General features: G+C 36.4%; 1 protein-coding gene across 3 annotated transcripts; it reads left to right on the top strand.

Annotated features, from left to right (window-relative positions):
• Window positions 1-32: 32 nt before the first annotated feature.
• Window positions 33-15064, top strand: ggt1a (gamma-glutamyltransferase 1a). 3 transcript variants are annotated; one of them, XM_043247800.1, is made up of 13 exons: window positions 33-63; window positions 6089-6265; window positions 6347-6477; window positions 7014-7103; window positions 7869-8061; window positions 8307-8467; window positions 8563-8712; window positions 10131-10267; window positions 10504-10691; window positions 11586-11713; window positions 11806-11918; window positions 12677-12790; window positions 13095-15064. In XM_043247800.1, the coding sequence occupies exons 2-13, from the start codon at window positions 6093-6095 to the stop codon at window positions 13239-13241; spliced, it is 1725 nt and encodes a 574-aa protein (XP_043103735.1). In that variant the 5' UTR covers window positions 33-63; window positions 6089-6092; the 3' UTR covers window positions 13242-15064. The 3 variants fall into 3 exon arrangements, with proteins under 3 accessions (XP_043103735.1, XP_043103734.1, XP_043103733.1); XM_043247799.1 differs by lacking the exon at window positions 33-63 and adding an exon at window positions 717-3861; XM_043247798.1 differs by lacking the exon at window positions 33-63 and having other exon boundaries at window positions 4313-6265.
• Window positions 15065-16552: the final 1488 nt, after the last annotated feature.

Below are 16552 nucleotides of genomic sequence, written 5' to 3'. Positions count from 1 at the left end.
TCCACAGCACCACGCGTGGATCATTACCGAGTGCTGTCCTGCCATTGGCCAGCGGTGTTTCGTGTATGTGCCCCACGAGCGATGAAAGAGAATGTGTGGCTGGTGAAGTCAAAACAACATTTTAATCGATTTTAAGCAAGTTTATTTAATGGACGGGCAATTTATATGAAAGAAATAAATAGCAACTGAACTCAAAATATAAAAGACCAAACATGTGACCAATGGTACTGTTGTTGGTAGAAATCAATTAAATAAGTAGACTAATAAACTAGAATACGTTTAAAAATCCAAATTCTGCATTTTACCTCCATTATTTAAGCCAATCATCACTGTATTTATTTATTTATATTTATCTTATTTTAAAACTGTCAGGATTTCACGGGATACTATTCAGTTTCCAATGGGTGTGTGTGTTTACATTCTGTCAGTAAAGACAGACGTTTCGACTACTAGAGCGAGTTTATCAGATAATTAATATCTACATTCATTTCTAAACTCAAAACATCACAGGCTGTTGGTACGAACAAATATAACGACACCTCTTTAAAACCGACTGCACCGTGTAAGAGGCGAGAAAGTTAAAAATTAAATGTCATCTAAAAAAAAAAAATCCCAAATAAGTAGCCTATCACAATTCAATACCAAGATCAGGTACAACTAGATGTTTCTCCAAATGAATGCTATCTACGGTGAAACACGCAAATTTTGAAATGCTTCAAATCGTAGGATCGAAAAGTGTGTGCGAATTCGATACAAGCTTCAAACCACTCGTAATAATTGTAATTTCGAGATGAAAATACGTGAAGCCCTACTTGGAGCTGTTCACGCTCATGGAGTCAACATGGCACAATGAATCTGAAGTTGGCACAACTCTTTTACAATCACTGTAATTATAAAATGGAGTGAACGCAACTATTAGAAATAAGAGAATCATACGTGTTTGGAAGCTTCTTGAGACAGTGTCTATAAACTGCACTACCAAGATGAATACCTGCTTCGTAGGCTAAATCTGTTTTGCATAAATAACATTCCTCAACAAGTCATTTTTATGATTTATCCACAAGAGGTACAAAGGTTACATAGTGTGGCCGTTTGTGTTTTCACGGGAAACGTCTGAGACATAGATAGCAATACGTTGTAAAAATGCTAATGTGCTGACTTTTCCTGGAGTTACATTAGCATCGATAGCAGTATAGAAACTCTTCATATGAAGAGTCACAGCTCTTCTGGTGTTGAATGGCCGTGACACATTTTGCCTCACCGGACACCTTCTAACTGATATCGTGGCCTAGACACAGTTTTAAGCCTTTTCTTATTCGGCTGCTGGAAAGCTTTTCATTATCTGTCCAAAGTGACGTGACAGATGGGATAGACCTTAGCAACAGACCTTACTGATGTCCCTGTCTGATTCGCAGCCTTGTTCAAAATATCTGCCGAAACTCCATCTGTCTTTTATTTCCAATGTAAAGGCAAGCTTAAAAAATAGACACAAAAAAAAACAGTTCCCGCTGGGGTTGATTTTCAAAAACCTGTCAGTAAGCTTTTGCATATAAAATTGCTGGCTGCGCGTTGTCGTACGATATTAGCATGATCCATATATGAAATTTACTTGAAAGGGAACTTATATAAAAGTTTATGTAGACTGTAAAATATAACTTAATTTTTTTTAATACCAAAGAAGCTATTTTTACCTGATTTAACTCATAAAAATGAGTTTTGCTGGTAAAGTTTTTTTAATAATATTGTTTATGTCACAATTTGTGGGTTACGTTTTGGCTACCACTTTTTTTCTTTGGTTCCCCAAAGAACCTATTTTCAGTGAACAGTATAACTATAATAAATTAGCTTTTCTTAGTGTAAAGAATATTTCAATAATGTTTTAATAATTGATTTTATTTACATATAATGTATTTAATGTAATAATTGTCACTCATTTGGATTCGTTGTTGTTGTTTTCTCCTCTCCCATGTGTTCTGTGTGCCCTACTTTCTGTTAATTATCCTATTGGGTTCAGCTGTGTCTAGTTCATTTAGTGATTTTCTGTGTGTGTATAAGTTCCAGTTTGCTTCTGTTTAATCGTCCATTCTTGCTGTTTATTCGTGTGGTTGCCTGCCTGCGATATTGTTATTTTGCTCGTTTGTAGAAGATTAAAACTGTTAAAAGCGCCTAGCGCTTCTCTCTACGACCACACTGTGACGATAATCTTTAAATAATACATTTTTTTTACATTTTTTATTTTTCCCAGTGTAATAAACTAGCTGGCATCACGGCTTCCCTTAAATAGCCAAACAAGACTGTACATGAAAAATGAAAGCTAGATTGCATGCTTTTGAAAAGAGCGTTAAGCGCTGGTGTCTTTTGTTAGTGTAGTTGATATAATATCGAGATAAACAAGGGCAGATATGTATTTATTAGCAGATGTTCAAACAGTTCAATGATTGTGAGGCAAATTGAATGATTGTGAGACATCGGCATGGGATTAATTAAACAATGCGTGATGATTTGTTCGTCAAATGTAATTTCCGATCAGTTCTGTGATTTCCTAGTAGGTGACTAGGTAGCATTCTCTCACCCTAAAAACAACTGAAAGTAAACACTCATGCACAGACATGCTCTTTATCCATTTACTCAACAAAAAATCCGGTTTTATGCAACAAGGGACTGCTGAGTGACACCGTATTAATAAATCGTGGACAGTGTGCTACACATAATGGGAGGAGCTGAAGACAAATTACAGTCTCCGCTGTCACTCTCTTATTGAACCGAGGATGCTGGGACAAAAGGTCTCTTGAACAGGTCTAATAATGCTTCAAGTGTCTTGTCCCGTGCTGAAAAGTGCTGACTGGCTGTTTTTTTATGGCGGTATTATTACGTAAATGTGTTCTTTGACGCCAGGTACAAGAATTGTGACTGTTAGAAAGTTCCTGAATTTTCTGTCATTGGTATTAAGTGCCGAGAGCCTGAAATGGTCTTTCCTCGCTCTTGAATAAAGTCCCTGGGCGTTTTACAAACATAAAAATGTCATTTCCAAAGTCGAGAATATTTCCTCTGTGGTTTTGTCACTCGTTCTGCTGTGAGGCACGATGCATCAGAGACATTGCTTAGAAGTCTTACGTAACATACAGTGCTGACTCGCTTAACTAATCTTTAATAATAACGTCCAAAAGTCTAAGACCACCAGTGAAGATGTTTCTATGCATTTTTTCTGATGTCTGAGTGAACATGACTTGGATATCATCACATGAATGATTTACTTAACATCAGTTTTAAGTATGTGTATGGGACCTTTTACTGTAATTCAAGCTAACGTGGACAGTTTATTCAAAACCTGATGATCAAGCATGATTTCAAGAGCACCTTGTTCTTCAAAAGAAAAAAGAACATTTGACCTTTTTTTACAGGGGAGTTTAAATGGCCAATGTCACACATTGTCTTATTTGATTAGTGACCTGTACTGCCAAATCTTTAATATTTCTATGCATTTTTCCATTTTCCTTTGTAAAATTTTAACGGTTTAAATGAAATGTAAATATGTGAGAATAAGGGTGGAGTAAACGCATTGTCTGCAAGACTGCTGTAATTTGACCTCTGTAGTTCCTAAGCTCTTAAGAAAAGGGTGAGGTTATGAGTAATACCTGTCTTTACAGGTCAAGACCGAAAAATTAAAAAATCATCCTGTCTTAGCCAATCACCAAGTAAGGAAGGCTGGGACCAGGTTGATTTATAACCTCTGGAGTTAAATTTTCATTAGCACAAAATATATGCCTCCGGAACTATCTACACTTATCCACACTTAATACATACACTTGTTCAAGAAAAGTGTCTCTTGATTATGGTTAACCAGAGTAAATCATCTGCGAGGTACGTCTATATAACTGTTTATCTATCTATATATGTATCTATCCGTTGGTCTATGTATGTATGTATCTATCTGATTATCATTGTGTCTATCAATAGATTTTAGTACAATAGAACAATACAATTGTTTATTGTATTGTTGAAAGGCATGGATTTACACATGGATGAATTGTCTCTGAACTCTGCATGCTGGACTAATTCAGGGCTAGGGCAATGTTTGAAGTGTAAAGACTAGGACGAATGCTAAAACTTGCTATAAACATTGTTGATGATGATAATGATGGGTTTATTCAACAGGTCTATTGAGCTGGGTGACATTTCATTTTATCTGTTTCTCCTAAACAATTACCAATTATTCATATGTTAAAAAGGTTATGTAACTTGCAAGTTTGTTTTTTAGGGGAAAATCTTTTTAAAATAATGATCAAAAAATATGCATGTTTATATACCGATGTATGAATTTGAAACTGCGTTGCTGTGGATACGCTTCACCCTGACAAGATCAAGTATGACATTAAAGTGTCTGTGATAAGCAAGTCAGTTTACAAAATACATGTAAACAATCGCATTTGCATTGTCTGTAATGAATAATAATTTCATAGATGCAGTGTTCATGAAACAAAATTAAATTTTAATTAAAAAATAAAATGTAACTGAGTTACACTTAATTTTTAGGTGTCCTTGTTACATGCACTTACTATTTTAATAGCAATTAATAATTAAATGCAAGTAACCCTAAACCGAACTATGTAGCATATACAGATAACATGTAGTTAATTAATATTACTCAATAACTAAATGTAAATGTAAATGTAAATGTAAATCCATTACAGTTACTAAGGGAAAATGTGCAATTAAATTGCAGCTACCTTTATGACATTTTTGTCAAAAACTAAAGGGCTTCATCTGAACATTTTCACACACACAGCCTTGCTAGATTTCCCAAATTACATTGACTGCACTAAAATATGAGACGAAGAACAGAATGCACGTTTATTTGATAAGTGTTCTATTTATGTATATCTTTTTGTTTGTTTTGTTTTATGTCAGTGTTTCCTGTCTATTCCGGTTTTTCTCAGTCGCTTTAGTGCATTACTCAAATCATCCTTATTATTTGCAACAAAGTATGTGCATTTCTCAAAACAATTCGTACAAACAGCACGACACAATGGATTTCCTGCAAAAGCCTGTAACTTACTCAGAATCTTTAGTTAATCTCTCAGAAGTACAGTGAACATATCAGTGCCATCCGAATGACAAGTCCTTGTGTCATTGTTCACGAACAAGAGAGTCAAACTGCTTAGCAATGTTGTCAATATAACAGTGCGCTCTGTTAGTAATACCTGATGATGCAACAGTTTGGATGAATAGTTACTGAAATGCAGAAGGCTGCACTTCTTATGTGTGTCATATAACCATTTAAAAAGTACAGGTTTACACATCACTATATGTGGGATATTGATTGAAAGAGACAATCAGTTTAGTTTCTAAATGTTTGAATTGAGCATTTAGCTGCACCCTTCAGCCATTGTAAGGTCTTGACTGACAACATGGTCCACAATAGTAGCCCTTATTTCATCTGATATGCACTTCTGTTTATCCTCTGTACCCTTCCACCAAACATCCTTACTCCTCTTCTTCCTCTCAGTTGTTGACCCTGATCGTTTTCTGGATGTTCATCTACTGTCAGACTTTGGGATTCTTGTGTTGTCCTCAGTCTATATATGTTTTCCAAATGGAGACTCGCAAGATGAACCTTTGAGCTATTTGAGAAAACTGGTTTATATCTCTCTAGATGATGAGAATATAGATAAGTAGATGATGAGGTTGAACAACTAGTTTTGAAAATTTCATTTCTGATTCTTTCGCTGCAAAGCGACTGAGAAAAACTGTAACTTACTATTATTACTATTATTATATACCCTGTCTGGTTTAAACGTTTGAAAACAAATAACAGTTGGGAAATAGTCATTAGAAAAGTAACCAAATGTAATTAATAAAAGAATAAATAGTTACACTAATTGTTACATTTTAAATACACTGTAAAAAACAATAGTTGTTTCAACTTGAATTAACTTGTTACTTTGCTGACTAAAAAATTTTTGTAACCTGTTACATTTCCAAAGTAACCATCTCAACACCGCATAAATGTTACTTTATCATATATCAAACTATGCCTCCAAATGTTTTTCTCTCAACCATCCTGTATTCACATTTTGTATCTATTCAGGAAAATGGTCAAGAAGTCTCTTATGGCTGGTCTGGTGGTCTTGCTTGTGGCTGCAGTGGGTTTTTTCCTGGGTGTGTATTTGGGAATCGGAAACAAGAAACTCACTGTATCCTCGGACCACTTCTACTCAAAAGCAGCCGTGGCAGCAGATGCCGGGAAGTGCTCTGAGGTTGGAAGGTAAGAGTCCAAATATCTATAGAGCCACAAGTTTTCATCCTTGTCGTTGATTCAAAATACCAACATTGTTCATGTTTGCAGGGACATCTTGAAGCGCAATGGTTCGGCGGTTGATGCGTCTATTGCGGCTCTGTTGTGTGTCGGGCTGTTCAACGCGCACAGCATGGGCATCGGAGGAGGGCTGTTCTTCACCATATACAATGCGTCAACAGGTAAAACAATGACATGTTGCATTCATTTATGCATTCAAGAACTTTACCTTTGAAACAAACCAGTGACCTTGGTATTGCTCACACCATGGTCTAAAAAAACTCTAAAAACAACTAAAAGCTTTCTGTAAGGGCTTCTCCAAATTGACATCTTTTCTAGTCAGTCTGACACTGAAGGACATGGCTTTAGGTGTATAATATGATGTGGAGGTCATTTGCCATTCAGCATATACATGTCATGCAAAGTGATTTACAGAACATTAATAGAAGTGACATGACCCTGGAGCATCCTGGGGTCAAGTGGCTAGCAAAAGGGCACAGTGTTTTTTTCCAACATCATAGCGACCACGAATCATGCTTCACAGAGTCAGCAAATGATGTGAAAACATCAGCAACCGCTACTTCCTCAGGTGAAGCTAACAGAATAAATAAAAAATGAGCCTTAGGTTTCCTTCCAAATGATTTTTAGTCTTGAAGAATGACACTGAAAATGAAATATCTTGGCATTAAAATAAAATGTAAAATGTGTTGGTCCACAGGAAAGGTTGAGACAATTGATGCCAGAGAAACTGCTCCAATGAACGCTTCAGAGGACATGTTTGGCAATAACACCCAGCTGTCACGAAAAGGTACATTATCATTATATCACTAAGTCCAGCATTTGTTCTATAAAATAAAGCTAATCTGCTTGTGAACTAGCATTGCTTTGTCATATTATCTGATATTTTAATAGACTTACTGACCTTGACACACAGTCATTAAAGTCTAGACTTAATCTCTACGGCATCATTACATGTTTTGTTCTGCATGTTAGTCACATCACATGACTTTGACTGGAGAACTAAAGTTTTTCACATATTACACACATTAAAAAGCAGTATTAGTAATCTTTGTCATTTATATACATGTATTATTTGACTGAGAAATAAAAGATTATGTCAGACTCCACTGCAGTTAAGAAGCTTGAGGTAAATAAGATTTGTTTTCATGTTTTCTCATGTTGTTCTCATGTTCACCAGGTCTGCATATGTTTGATTAAAAAAATAAATAAAAATTATTCTTACAATTTAAATCCAATAAATATTTATTATTTCAATGTTGAAAGCAGCTGTGGTGCTTTATGTATTTGTGTAAAACCATACTGTATTTTCTTCGAATGGCAAAAGAACAGCATTTATTTAAAATTATTTTTTGTAAAATTCTAAATGTCTATTGATCAATTACATGCATTCTATATCAAGGTATTACATTTTCCCCATATAAAAATGATACTGTTGCTTTTTTAATTGCATTAAAACATATTTAAAAACAAAACAAAACAAAAAAACAGAACCATTAACCTTATGGTTTTGGCCATTGAATAATGACTCTACTGTGTCTGGTTGGAATGGCAGGAGGGTTGTCCATCGCCATACCAGGAGAAATCCGTGGTTACGAGATGGCGCACAAAAGACATGGGAGACTGCCATGGAGGGAACTGTTCGAGCCCAGTATAGAATTGGCACGCAATGGTTTTCCAGTTGGCAGGGCCTTGGCCAACGCTATTGCAAAAAACAAGGACTCAATTCTGAGTGACGTTACATTGTGGTGAGAAATTATCTTTTGGACACTATACAGAAAACTGGGCAGTCTGTGAGAACAGCTACTTCTCATAAATGAAAAAAAGCACATTGTGAAGTGACGAGTACTGTTGCGTAATTTGTAATTACATCATACTGCGTCATAATGTGCGGTCACAAATAACTAGTCTAACTCACCACACACCAAACACTGTCTCTATTTGTAATTTTAAAGGCGTCATGTTGATCTTTTCCTCCCTGTCTTTGCTCCAGTGAAGTGTTTTGTGACTCAGACAAAAACCTCCTGAAGGAAAATGATATCATTAGATTTCTCAAACTTGCTGACACCTACGAGAAGATAGCGGAAGAGGGGCCGGATGTTTTTTACAATGGATCTATGGCCCAGAATATAGTAGATGATATCCAGGCTGCAGGTCATTTCATACTTTTTTTATTGACCTTTTTATCATGCTCTGAAGGTCAGATTGTCTAATTTAAAAAAAAAATGCAAATCCATGTGTCACTACAGGAGGGATTATAACACTTGAGGACCTAATGGAATATAAGCCAGTGTTGAATGAGACCCCGCTCAAGTTAAATGTGGGAGAGTACACCATTAATGTTCCTGATGCTCCATCCAGTGGACCTGTACTCGCTCTGATTCTCAACATAGTGGATGGTGAGCCTTATGTTGTCCCTGTGTGTGTGTGTGCGCGTGTACGTGTGTGTGTGTGTGTGTGCATGTGCGTATTTGCATCAAGGATCTCTAGAATACCTGGAGAGAGACATTTATTAGCATTCCCATTCATCTTAATGGCAAACCTCCAGGAATATTTTGAGCCAACCAGCTGAGCCATTAGAAGCGATTAAGCAAGATATGGCTATTTAAAATGTATTAAGAAATCCCTAATAAACATACTGAATGTATAGTATATAACATATTTTACATAAAGTTTAAAAAAGTCAGGAGGTGTGTTGATGGATAACTTTAATGTTTTTTTTGAGCTGGGAATTTAACAGGACTTGTACCTGATCAACCTGATTCTGTAATAATCCTCCATTACTACAGACACTTATTAACTCATTCATAGACACTTTGATGGTAAAGCAAAGTCTTCATGAGTAAACCGGGGATTTGCGCAGCAGAGCTTTATTCATGAGGGCAAGCAGCATCGTGTTATGCATTAAGAAAGAATGTGCATTTAGCAGATCATTATTGCACAATAATACGCAAACAAGGTGAACAGTATAAGGTCTTGTGTCATCGTATTTTGTGACGATAATCAGATGACTGTATGTTATCCATCTTATGTGGCTTACTCATCTTCACTGCATGGTGCCAGCTGGGTTTGAATCTGATAGTAGTGCTGCTCTCAGTTTGGATTGATACACAGCATGCATTACTGTGATGGAGAATCTTAGCAAATAACTGCCAAATTCCACAAAGTATTCATTAGAATCGTGTAACTTAAACACAGAACACTTTCTACATTTTTTCTATGTAAATATGCACTAGAAGAATATATTTGACCCAATCTCATATATTTCGCTCTGTCATGTAATGTAGAATCATTTTACATGTAAATATGCAATGCTCCAGGCACAATAAGTTATAATTTTAATAGGTCTTGAGTTATTTTTAATTTTGCCTTTAGACTGCTCTGTGTCTAGCCTATTTAAAGCCAAAAAGTTTTCTGAGTTGAAAAACACATGATGCAAGTTTTGTTTTAATTTAAACTCTAATTTTACATTAAATGCAATGCTTTTAGCGGTGTTTCTTACAGTTTTGCCTCAACAAACTACTAATATGCTGCTTATTAATAATTAGGTGGCTGTAAGGTTTAGGTATTTTGCATACGATTAAGGATGTAGAATATGGTCACGATGAATATGTGCTTTATAAATATTAATAAACACCCAATATATTATAATAGGCATTCAATTAGTTAATAGTGAAAATTGGTACCTATACTGAAGTGCTACCAAAATTCATTTTAGTTTGTGAATGAAGGCTTTCTGCGTTATATAAGACAAAGTGTTTGTGTATCCTAACATATAAAAGTGATATTCACATCAAGGATCCACGTCTTTTTCTAGGTTTCAACTTCTCAGACAGCAGCGTGTCCACATCGGAGAAGAGGACTTTGACATACCATCGCATTGTAGAAGCGTTTCGTTTTGCTTATGCCAAGAGGAGTAAACTGGGAGACCCACGTTACCTCAACATCACTGACGTGAGTTCAGCTAATACTGTATATATTTAGTTGTTTTTGTGTTGCACACTAGTAGTTCTGAGGTCAACTGCGACCTGAAATCATGCATTTTAGCTCAAGTGGTTTAAAGAGTCCTTCATAAATAATATCTGTTATAGCAGATGATATTTTCCCGAGGCCTCTAACCGTTCCTGTTTCACACACCTGTGAGTTCAATGGCCTTTTCTAAATCTGTTTTCAATTATCTCCTTTCTCAGCTCATCCACAACATGACCTCAGACTACTTTGCAGACAACATTAGGAGTAAAATTACAGATGACACTACTCACCCAGACAACTACTATGATCCTGAGTACTTTGTCCCTGATAACCATGGCACGGCTCACCTGTCAGTTATCGCGGAGGACGGGAGCGCGGTGGCAGCCACCAGCACCATCAACCTTTAGTAAGAGAAGAACAGCACTAGACATGTGTTTCCCTTTTCATTTATTTAAAAAAAGTGTTTCTCCTACAATATTTAGTACGTTCTCACGTTAGTCTGGAGCCAGCCTGGTGTCATAAAAATATGTACCTCTGCACTTTTTGTGCAACGCTGTTTTTACATGCCTTACCGCACATTTCTATGCAGTTTCAAAGAGAAATATCCATTGAGTGCTGCTAAAACACAGGTTCAATACGTGAGCCCTAGCACGTTTTATTTTGTTGATATGTATTGCAGTGGTTCACAATATAAATATCCGTAGACTGTTGCTAAAAGTTATTGCTGTATATGCCCTGCACCGAAACTAACCCTAAACCTAACGGATAGAGTTAACAAATGCAAAACTGATATAAAAACGCATTTGTTGACGCAACCGTGCCATTTCAACTTCCTTTACACAGATTTGTTGAACCAGAGTTACAAAGGATTCAAATCCAAGCTCCTCGCCTCTCAAGTACATCTCTGTACTCTACTGAACAAACCTGTCTATGAAAACGCATAGATATGAAGCTGGATATCTGTAATGATAACGTTCAAAAGCATCAGTTTTCAAAAATGGAAGTATATTAATATTGTTTTGAAGTCATGACATGATATTCTTCAAGTAATTGTGCGAAAATTCCACTTTATTAATCGAAACACTATAAACCTGCGTGAAAGGGAAAAAAATGTGTCAGTTTTACTTCAATTTCTTTTGGAAACTGCAGCGATATGTACTTGTTGGTACGTATTTCGTGCCTCGCTAAAAAGCACACCCAGGTACATTTACTCCATGAGACCAGGTAGAAAAAACATTATAACAGTAGGTCTTCTTTTCCTTTTGATCAGACTGTCTCGATCTTTTTTGTGTTTTCACAGTTTTGGCTCGAAGGTGATGTCACGCTCAACTGGCATTATTTTTAATGACGAGATGGATGACTTCAGCTCTCCTTATATTACCAATGGTTTTGGGGTTCCCCCTTCACCCAATAACTTCATTCAGCCAGGTGCCTAAAATAAATATCAGATTATCATTAGACTAATGGGTACGATTGCAAATGAAGATGGTATTAACATCCCACTTTTGTCTTTTGACAAGGTAAAAGACCGCTTTCATCGATGTGCCCCACGATAATATTTGACAAACACCATAGAGTCAAAATGGTGGTTGGGGCCTCAGGGGGGACGAAAATCACCACTGCAACTGCTCTGGTAACTGCAAACACAAAACAGTGTAAAACTACACTCTATTACTAGATGCTTATGGCCATCATATCCAAATGTGCTATTTACATTAACACCCGGTCTACTGAAAATGTGTATAAACAGTAATCCAAATAAAAAAGAGAAGCTTTAGTATTAATACGCAAAAAAATTACTTTAACATATATATATAACACACATGTCTTTGTGCATATAATATGCAGTTTTCACATGCATATGATATTGAACATATTGGCGTGCATATGATAAGCAGTTTTTGTGTACATACGATATGCATCTACCCCACAACACTAATCATATTCATGTGTAGCATATACACGCCAAAGTACATTTTTGCATGTCAGTACCACAAGTTTTCATATTCATTTGGTGTACTATTTATACATACTTTCACGAGATCGGGTAGGACAGTACCAGTCAGATTCAATTTTTTTGTATTTTAAGTCTCTTCTGCTCACCAAGCCTGCATTAATATTTTGAATTAATATCTGATTTCTATTAGAATATATTTAAATGTAATTTATCCCTGTGATTTCAAAGCTGAATCTTTTGCATTACTCCATGATCCTTTACAAATCATTGTAATATTCTGAGTAGAAGTTCTTCAGTGAAAAGAATGTTCAGTAAAATTATCTTTATCATCAGTTTTGATCAATTTAAACATCCTTGCTAAATTAAAGTATTAATTTCTATACCCTAATATATCAAAACATGTCTTTTCTCCTCTCATTTTCCACTTTTCCCAGGTGATACTGAACTCACTGTTCTTTAACTATGATCTTAAAAAAGCAGTCACAGAGCCTAGAGTCCACAACCAGCTCAACCCCAACATGACAGTTGTGGAACAGGACTTTGAGCAGGTGGGTCCCTAGACTTAACAACTAAACCTTCATCATTTAAGACATGATAAATGGTTTATTACAGGGGTGCCCAATCTTGCTCCTGGCGATCGACTGTCCTGCAAAGTCTGGCTCCAGCTCTATTCAAACTCACCCGAAGCAACTAAATAAGGTCTTCAGGATCACTTGAAAGTGACAGGCAGGTTTCATTAGAGTAGATCTTTGCAGGACAGTAGATCGCCAGGAGCAGTATTGGGCAAATACTGGTCTAATATGTCAGTAAAAAGACAGTTATTCATTTTTGTTTTGTTTGCACATGCTACAGAGCGTTCTTGATGGCCTGGCTCAGAAGAATCACGTAACAGAGCTGCAGAGGACCCCAGGATCAGTAGTCCAGGCCATTGTGAGACAAGGAGACAAACTCTGTGCCGAATCTGACCCCAGGAAAGGCGGCTATCCTGCAGGATATTGAACAACACTCCCTTTCTCCCTTCTCAATCTTTGTGGGCCTTCAGTCATTGGTGACACAGTCAAGAACCATGAAAAATGAATATATACACGTAATAAGGCAATGCACCTCTCAGTCCAAACCATCAACATGGACCCCAATGCACAAGGTTTGCACGAAGACTCCCTGTATTTATTAACATTTCTTTTTTTCTTTTTGATGGGAAAATGTTTTATCGGTATCAACAGTGCCTAACTTTCATATTGAACGGTCTATGATATTTCCAAGCTTATTTATTCCTTTTGTGTGTAGAGAAAGAGGATTGATTATCAGTATGTGGGGGTCCTTTGTTGTGTAATGGAGTTCTTTGAGTTAATGGAACACGTTAAGATCGATTCGAAATGAGCAATACAAAATGTGACAAAGTCAGGGAAATAAGTATGAAATTAATCATAGTAATAAAAATACTACTTTTTTTTTTTTTTGCAAAAAAAGTCATGAAAAACATGATCTCTCGAAGCTTCTGTTTTTTCATGGGACACACTGTAATAATAAAACACTGTGAAAATGTGTGGAAACTCTATTATATTATTAATATATATATCTATCAATAAGCTGAATGTTTCAATTAAAGCTCCAGCGTATTCATTTTTAAATAGTGAACTGGAATGGTACTATTTTTATGGTAAAATCATAGAACGGCGTGTACAGCTTCAGATTACCTCACTGGACACGTTGGCCTCTGTATACAGCCATTCTCTCATGAGATGACTCGCATAATGTGAAATGCTGTTATTGTTATGAGTAAATGATATGTTTGTGTGAAAAAGACCTCAGTTCCAAGGCAGAAAGGCATGTTCACTTCAGGTCTGTTATTCTCTAATGTTAGTCTCATTGTACGTTTGAATATAATTTAAAGGAATAGCTCACTCAAAAATGAATTTGCTGATAATTTACAGACCAAGATGTAGATGAGTTTATTCATCCGACCAGATTTGGAGAAATTTAGCATCGCATCAGTCACCGGTAGAACCTCTGCAGTGAATGGGTACCGTCAGGATGAGATTTCAAACACCAGATCGAAACAATTAAAGTGAAAATTCTTTGTAAGGGACAAATCCATCAGAATGTTTTAAATTGAAACCATTGCTTCTGTCCGTAATCCAAAATAACTCTTTCTTCATTGGAAAAAGTCCATCCTCTGTTGTCCTCTCACTTTAAAATCCACTGACATATTTGTTTATAACTGTTTTAGGCGGTTTTCTCTTGTAAACTGTGCTTGATTTGTCCATATTTCTGTCCTGAATCAGATCAGATAAGACAACTTTTTTTTACTATAGAAAACAATATTATCTAGAGACGATGTGTATTTTAGCCAGAAACAATGGTTTGAAGTTTAAAAAAATCATGATGGACTGGAGTAGTATGTGGATTACTTGTGGATTAATTTTTTTTTATCAGCTTTTTGGACTCTCATTCTGACGGCACCCATTCACTTGCACAGGATCCAGAGGAGAAATGGTTGCAATGCTAAATTTATACAAATCTGTTCTAATGAAGATACAAACTCAACTACATCTTGGATGGTCTGATTTTTAGATCATTTTCATTCCTTTAAGGGTTATCACTAAACTGTTTGTTGCCAAATCATATAACTGCAGTATCACCCTGTATAATGTACAGATCACATTAATCTATATCATGAAGCTAGAGATGTTAATGTTCATCATGAAGTGACCCTGTGGTGTTAATGTATAGTGCATTCAGAGAAATACATGTGTATATATTTTTTAAACATCCACTGTTCTGTGGCTGTTGTTATGCTGTTAATTAAACTGTTTTTGGACCAATTTCTGTTTGCTTTCACATTTATAAGTGTTGATATAAATATTACAAGAACTAATTACTAAATAATGCAAGCATTATGAAACCGTGCCGTTGAAATAGCTCTGAGGAAAAACATGTTTTGAAAAATGGCAAGCCTTGTAAATATTCCAGTCAGCAGCCACATTTTTGAAAGAATAATAGGAACGGTCACGGCTTTGTAAATCTTATTTTTTTATTTTATTTTTTTGTACACGGCACAAGTATTCATACCCATAAAGAAATATTTAGCTGATAATAAAGATTTAGCTTTTGCTCAACGTTTTCAAATATTAAAACGCTTAATTACCAAATAATAATAACAATATATATCTAATAAATGTATATAGGCTATGTGTGCTTAAATATATACTTGAACAGTTATTTTAATTTTTATTTTGCAATATACTGTTTTACTGATAAAATGAATGAGCATAAAATGAGCATGGAGTTTATATAAAAGTCATAAAGTCATGTTTATAGTATATCGTAAGCATTACTGTTAATGTGTTAGCAGCCTGTGGAAATGTGTAAGTGGCCTCGGGCTGTGTCCGTGTATGATTTGCATGCATTTCCATGTTGACTTAACTCAGCAGAGAAAAGAAGCGGCTAAAATATTCAAGGAAACAAGAAAATCATTTTTTCTACAACAGCCCTGCAGCTGCTCGCTGACAAGCGCGCGGTCACCCTCCTAAGCTCATAACTCACCGCGGAGACGCTTTGTTCGGATTCTCGAGTGCTCATAAATGTTCCATCAGAGTTTTCAAGTGCACATTCTTACTTTGAATGAACCGAAAACTAAGGAAATCCACTGATTGACACACAAAAGGCGACGTCCAAAAGCGCACAATCGCCTGACAGTTTCATTGTCCCCCCGGCCTGTGGCTGTTGAAGATGACTGTAAGTTTGGGCTGAGGAGAGATGATTCAGTGTAGATGCTATTATTCTACTGTCAGACAGGAAACCCTCTGGCTTCCATATGCTCTCAGCTCCAGGATGAAAAGCATAAAGGAATGAGATTTGGGTACCAGCAGGCAGAATCAGGACTAAAGCTCCCCTGTGGACTTCAAATGGAAATGACTGGGCTTTAGACTCGCACAGACGGCGGACTCTGAGGGTTTGCTGACTGGCACTCGACTTCTGCTAACTGCTTATGCCAAGCGATTACACGACAGCGTTTATTCTTGCGCTAGAGCTCATAATGCGCTGTTTATCTTTCCGATCATGATGCCAAAGCTAATGCAATCACTCACATTGTTCATAGGCTCTGATGAGATCTTGCTGTGAGTCAGACACATCCTGTTTTCGGGGCTTTGGACGTTAATTATAAAGAAATGCTGGGCGTCACACTGTGGAGGCATCATTGGTGAGCAGCTGAGCTAAACACTCCCTTTGACCATCCATCTGCACACTTCAGAACTATTGAGAGACGCCAAGAACCTGTGACAGGCAATCCATGCGATCAATAATAT

Source organism: Puntigrus tetrazona, chromosome 8 (genome assembly GCF_018831695.1).
Source record: "Puntigrus tetrazona isolate hp1 chromosome 8, ASM1883169v1, whole genome shotgun sequence".
NCBI classification, from domain to species: Eukaryota; Metazoa; Chordata; class Actinopteri; order Cypriniformes; family Cyprinidae; genus Puntigrus; species Puntigrus tetrazona.
This window is presented reverse-complemented; position numbering and strand designations above follow the sequence as displayed.

Excerpts from the sequence above, each read along its gene's own strand:
- ggt1a (XM_043247798.1), top strand. The coding sequence starts at position 6,042 with ATGTTTTTCTCTCAACCATCCTGTATTCACATTTTGTATCTATTCAGG. Across the intron at positions 8,062-8,306 it reads CTGAGTGACGTTACATTGTG|TGAAGTGTTTTGTGACTCAG; the intron begins GTGAGAAATTAT and ends TCTTTGCTCCAG. Across the intron at positions 10,692-11,585 it reads ACCAGCACCATCAACCTTTA|TTTTGGCTCGAAGGTGATGT; the intron begins GTAAGAGAAGAA and ends GTGTTTTCACAG.